Source organism: Ostrinia furnacalis, unplaced genomic scaffold (assembly GCF_004193835.3).
Source record: "Ostrinia furnacalis isolate ACB-3 unplaced genomic scaffold, ASM419383v2 OfSCF3908, whole genome shotgun sequence".
In the NCBI taxonomy this organism is placed as follows: domain Eukaryota; kingdom Metazoa; phylum Arthropoda; class Insecta; order Lepidoptera; family Crambidae; genus Ostrinia; species Ostrinia furnacalis.
In genome coordinates, this window is record NW_021134147.1 from 1 (window position 1) to 5834 (window position 5834).

Sequence of the window (5834 nt, forward strand, 5' to 3'; positions counted from 1 at the left end):
AAAACTCATAACAGCTGATCGCCCGCCCATTCATTATGGAGGAGTGAACCTTTAAATTGAGATACCGATTACAAAGAAAAAGTTACTAATCCCATCAAAAACAATACTTGTCAAAAAAACCAAGTCTCGCAACTCAGTTGTTCTACGGGAAAAAGTTGTGAGATCCATGTAATACCAAGTCCAGGCCAGGAAATCTTTCACGTTTTACATAAATTATTGACTTGGCCATCGCACTAAATAATTTTATTTACACGTGTTTTCATGCGATGGCCAAGTCAATATATTTATGTAAAACGTTAAAGATTTCCTGGCCTGGACTTGGTATTACATAACCTAACCTATTTAGTTAGGTATAGTGTGTTATTTGAGGTNTGGGAATGTTAGTTATGAAACGGATGCATGCATTCTGAACCCGCTGTATGCTTCTCTTCGTCTGTTCCACGAGTTTCGGTCCATACACTATGTCACAGTAGTTGAACTGTGACAAAACCAAGGTTTCTGTAAGAATCTCTCTGGTGTTCTCAGATAAGTGCTATCTTAACCTGTACAGTGATTTAAGACGATAGAAGGCATTTCTGATCTTGGTGTTAATGAAAAGAACATAATCCTCAATACGTGCGCCTAATTATGTAAGTATTACATATCATGTTAAATTTTGTCTAAGATTGCTATCCAGACCAAACTCATTCAAAAAGATACAAAAATATTGAACATGTTGCTTGTGGCTCCATCTGCGTTGTGTTCGTTTTTGTCACAGATAATCTCCACGCTATCGGGAATCCCTCGGATCTACTTTATGAGGGTAATTTCCTGGAAAAAGGTACTTATCTAACATCTTTCCCCAAAGCATAATCTATCGCCATTTTCAAATTAATTCCCTTTACAAAAAGAAGCGCAGATTATTAAATATTGTAGCTTAAGTAGATGTTATAAGAAAACGAGCTTGTAACAGTGCTTACGCGTATTTTAGTTCCAGTCTCGAGCTAACAAATGCTAGCTGTAGCGAGCTAGCTTCGAGAGTTAATAGGTTTCCGAAATTCGACAACCTCTGTTTAAATAATTCACCTCGGTCTTTCATATTTGTTACTTTCGCAAGATTACTCTGATGCATTGAGAATTATAGTAAAAGTACAACTTAGGTATTAATTACAATATCAAACGACTTATTGAGGCTGAGTTGCACTACCAAACTTTGACCGAAACTATAAAGATAACCGGTGGTTTTTGTATGGATTTTGACGTTTGTTACAGTAAAAGTAAGATGGTGCAACCCAGCCTTAGTGTATCAATTATCTGTTTTCACGCCAATCTGCCCTTGTTATTCACTTCAAAAATTCCAATAGTTCCCAATTTTGCACATTCTTAAAATATTTGTTCATCTATACAGGGTGTTGATTTCAATACCCCCAACCCCCAAATAGTCCCCCAACGCAAACGGCGCGCGGCGCTCACCCGGTGACACATTACATGGATCTCACAACTTTTTACCGTAGAACAACTGAGTTGCGAGACTTGGTTTTTTTGACAATTATTGTTTTTGATGGGATCTCATTTCTTTTTGTATTTTGTAGACAGCAGTTATGTATCTAGAAAACTGGACCGAAATTGAAAAATTTTACTCGACTTGGCGGTTGCACTACCGTGCCCCCAAATCTCATTTCTTTTTGTATTTTGTAGACAGCAGTTATGTATCTAGAAAACTGGACCGAAATTGAAAAATTTTACTCGACTTGGCGGTTGCACTACCGTGCCCCCAAATAACTTGTAAGCGATTTGTCAACTGAAGCTTTTATTTTGGCCTTGCGCCGATTCATGTCACGCCGAGGAAAGCCTCGCCAAATCTTTTGTGACAACGGCACTAATTTTGTTGGAGCTAGTCGAGAGATTGCTCGGCTTGTAGAAACCTGTAGTCCTTCAATGTCAGACCTTGCAAACGAAGGTATTAATTTTAAGTTTTCACCGGTTTATTCACCGCATTTTGGAGGCCTATACGAAGCAGCTGTGAAATCAGCAAAATTTCATATGAAAAGGGTTGTAGGGAACACGCATTTAACTTTCGAAGAGCTAACGACTCTATTTGCGCAGATAGAAGCCATCCTCAATTCTAGACCTCTAGTTCCACTATCTTCCCATCCCAATGACCTTTCCCCTCTCACTCCCGGGCACTTCCTCGTAGGGAGACCTCTAACGTCATTGCCAACGCCTGATTTAAAGGACGCTAATCCAAGCCGTCTTCACAGATATGCCCGCATAGAGCAAGCCAGGCAGCATTTCTGGACAAGATGGAGCCGGGAATACATTTGCGAACTACAACAACGCACCAAGTGGCAGACCAAGCACCCTAACATCGAGCCTGGCCAACTGGTGCTAATAAGAGACGAGCGTTGCCCGCCATTGAAATGGCCACTCGGGCGCATCACATCGGTGTACCCAGGTTCCGACGGCGCCATCCGGGTCGTCGACATTTTGACATCGCAGGGTCAGATCCGTCGAGCTATAAACCGGGTCTGCCCCCTGCTAGACGAGGAGTAGCAGCGGCACGATTCTTCGAGGAGGGCGGAGGTTGTTCACAAGAACATCACTACGCCGCGTGCCCCACCGCCCGCGCCCGCGGGGCCCCGCGCGCGCCTGTCACATCTCTTTTGTTTTTACATCGTTCACATCAGAGCAACTACGCAATTTTAATGTATTTCCTTGTAACAAGATATTCTTGGTAGTAAACCGTTTGAAACACGAAACAGTGTCTCCTTCATCTATAAGAATCCCGAACAGAAGTGTATCATCAAATCAAATCAAATCAAATCAAATCATTTATTTCGCTTGAAAGTGGTACATGTAAGTGATGGTAAAGTAGATTAGAGTAGTATCACACATTTCGCCAGAGTATGGCATGCAAAAATATAAAATTTAAACAATGTCATTTTAAGTAATTATGTCAACAATAAAGTTATTAACATCAAATAGAACACAAATATTAGATATGAATAAAGTCACCGAGTATGTAGTCAAAAATTAGAATATAAATATCAAGGTTACAACAACTTCCCTGATTTAAAATAATTAAAATATTCGTCCATTGAGTAAAAACATTTTTCTATCAACCATCGTTTGAGAGTGCATTTAAATTTGTTTAGTGGGAGTATTTTCAAGTCATCTTGTAATTTATTATATACTCAACATCAAATAAACCGCACCTTCCGCGACGCGAACTTAAACGATTTTCTTCTGACACAATCATGGTACCCCAACAATATTGGTGTTATTTGAAAGCCCAATAAATATCCTTAAAGAAAAACACATTTAATTTCTTAATAAATGATTAACATATACCATAAATGTGACTTGAAAAAATACCTCACTTTGGGCCCACCTATGGGATCAATTAGACCAATTTTTATGGTTATAAAACTAAATAATGATCTCACGTGTTCTCTTTAACAGATGGATAGCGATTAATCCCAACTTAACAGTTTTATAGCCATAAAAGTTGGCTCTAGCGTAACTACCTATTTTTTGAAGAAGTGACTCTGGATCCTTCTAAAGACACATTTTTGGGGTAAAAACTTTTCCTTTAATGAAATGAAGGTTAGAACTAGGCTTTTAAATGGTACCAATAATGGTGGGAAGTGGGGATGCATACGTTTGAAAATGCTTTTCGCGGGAGGTGCGATTGATTTGACGTCGAGTGTATATGTTTATTGCCATACAGTACGTACTCCGACTATAAAGCGTTGTAGTGTTGATGGGCAACACAAGTGCATTCGGGTATCTTGTATTAAATCTGCAAACATTTTTCTTCATCACAAATAATCCCAGATTGGTTTTGACGAAGACACAAATCTCATATATGTATATACAAGGAACAGTGAGCAGCCCTAGTGTTTTAAATAATGGTCTACAAGATGTTAAACCATCAACATTGCAGATGGCTCGGATGCATTGCTTTTGTGCTATAAGTGCCCGGTTGACATGACACGAGTTTCCCCAAAGGTAATTATGTCAACAATAAAGTTATTAACATCAACAAATAGAACACAAATATTAGATATGAATAAAGTCACCGAGTATGTAGTCAAAAATTAGAATATAAATATCAAGGTTACAACAACTTCCCTGATTTAAAATAATTAAAATATTCGTCCATTGAGTAAAAACATTTTTCTATCAACCATCGTTTGAGAGTGCATTTAAATTTGTTTAGTGGGAGTATTTTCAAGTCATCTTGTAATTTATTATATATTTTTATTGCCATACAGTACGTGCTCCGACTGTAAAGCGTTGTAGTGTTGATGGGCAACACAAGTGCATTTGGGTATCTTGTATTAAATCTGCAAACATTTTTCTTCATCACAAATAATCCCAGATTGGTTTTGACGAAGACACAAATCTCATATATGTATATACAAGGAACAGTGAGAAGCCCTAGTGTTTTAAATAATGGTCTACAAGATGTTAAACCATCAACATTGCAGATGGCTCGGATGCATTTGCTTTTGTGCTATAAGTGCCCGGTTGACATGACACGAGTTTCCCCAAATAATTATGCCATACCTTAATAAAGAACATACATATCCGTGGTATGCTTGGATTGCAATATTCCTTTCACTAACTCTTCCAAGGCGCCATAGTGCATATGCAAAAGAGTTTATTTTATTGCAGAGTTTATTTATATGTTCTAGCCAAGACAATTCATCATCAATTTTGATACCCAGGAATAAGGCATCCCTCGACTCTTTAATGGTATTCGAACCAGAAACAACATGTAAAGAGTGTTTGTTACCATTTTTGTTAATAAATTGTATAAATGTCGTTTTTTTCTAAATTTACTCTGAGATTATTATTACCTAACCACTTTATAATGTTATGGATTATTTTATTTATGTCGTCATTATATGTTTTAGTATTGTTGCATGGAATAATAACAGATACATCGTCAGCAAAAAGTATACAATCGTGTAAAGTCACATCGGGGAGATCATTTATGTAGAGTAAAAAGAGTAAGGGGCCCAAAATGCTTCCCTGCGGTACTCCAACATTGTTCAAATTTATAGATGATCTAAACTTATTTAATTCTAAATTTTTATCCATCTTTGTTATTTCTACGTATTGCGTTCTATTATTTAGATAACTCTTAATCCACTCATTTGTGATTCCTCTTAACCCTAGTGCGTTACATTTGTTAAGAAGAATATTGTGAGACACAAAATCAAATGCCTTGCTCATGTCGAAAAATACCGTTGTAACTGGTGTACGCTTATCTAGATAAGACGATACTTTGTTTATTAATGTAAAGGCAGCTAAAGATGTCGATTTACCTTTCTGGAAGCCATATTGTTCTGGTTTTATTAATTTATATTTGTTCAAAAAATTTGTTATACGGACGTGCATAGCTCTTTCGAATATTTTTGAGATTGTAGGCAGAAGAGATATAGGCCTATAGTTCTCAACTGCAAATTTGCTTCCTTTCTTATAAAGTGGTTTAACGATAGACATTTTAAGGATTTCTGGAAAAATACCAGTGGAAAAGGATAGATTTATTAGGTAGGCCAATACCGATGATAATTCTATTGCACATATTTTCAAAACATTTGTTTGTATTTCATCGAATCCAGTAGAATTCGTGGAATTTAGTGAAGCAATAATTTTTTGAACCTCCTTTTCGTCAATCGGGTACAAAAAAATGCTGTCCTTACTATACTTAAAAAATTTATAGCTATCAGATTCATCATTTGTCTTCGAGTTCGATTTAGTCAAATTAATATAATAATCATTAAATGCATTTGCAATGTCAACAGGTTTGTCAATATTTTCATTATTTATAACTAGTTTGTCAA

At 36.8% G+C, this 5834-nt stretch overlaps 1 protein-coding gene across 1 annotated transcript; it reads left to right on the top strand.

Moving 5' to 3' along the window:
* Positions 1 to 1765: 1765 nt before the first annotated feature.
* On the top strand, positions 1766 to 2731 carry LOC114358393 (uncharacterized). The gene has a single exon (XM_028312350.1). It carries the CDS (start codon positions 1813 to 1815, stop codon positions 2530 to 2532), a length of 720 nt encoding a protein of 239 aa, XP_028168151.1. The 5' UTR covers positions 1766 to 1812; the 3' UTR covers positions 2533 to 2731.
* The last annotated feature ends 3103 nt before the right edge of the window (positions 2732 to 5834 follow it).

Bases quoted from the DNA above. Each gene is read 5' to 3' on its own strand.
- LOC114358393 (XM_028312350.1), top strand. From the start codon at position 1,813: ATGTCACGCCGAGGAAAGCCTCGCCAAATCTTTTGTGACAACGGCACT.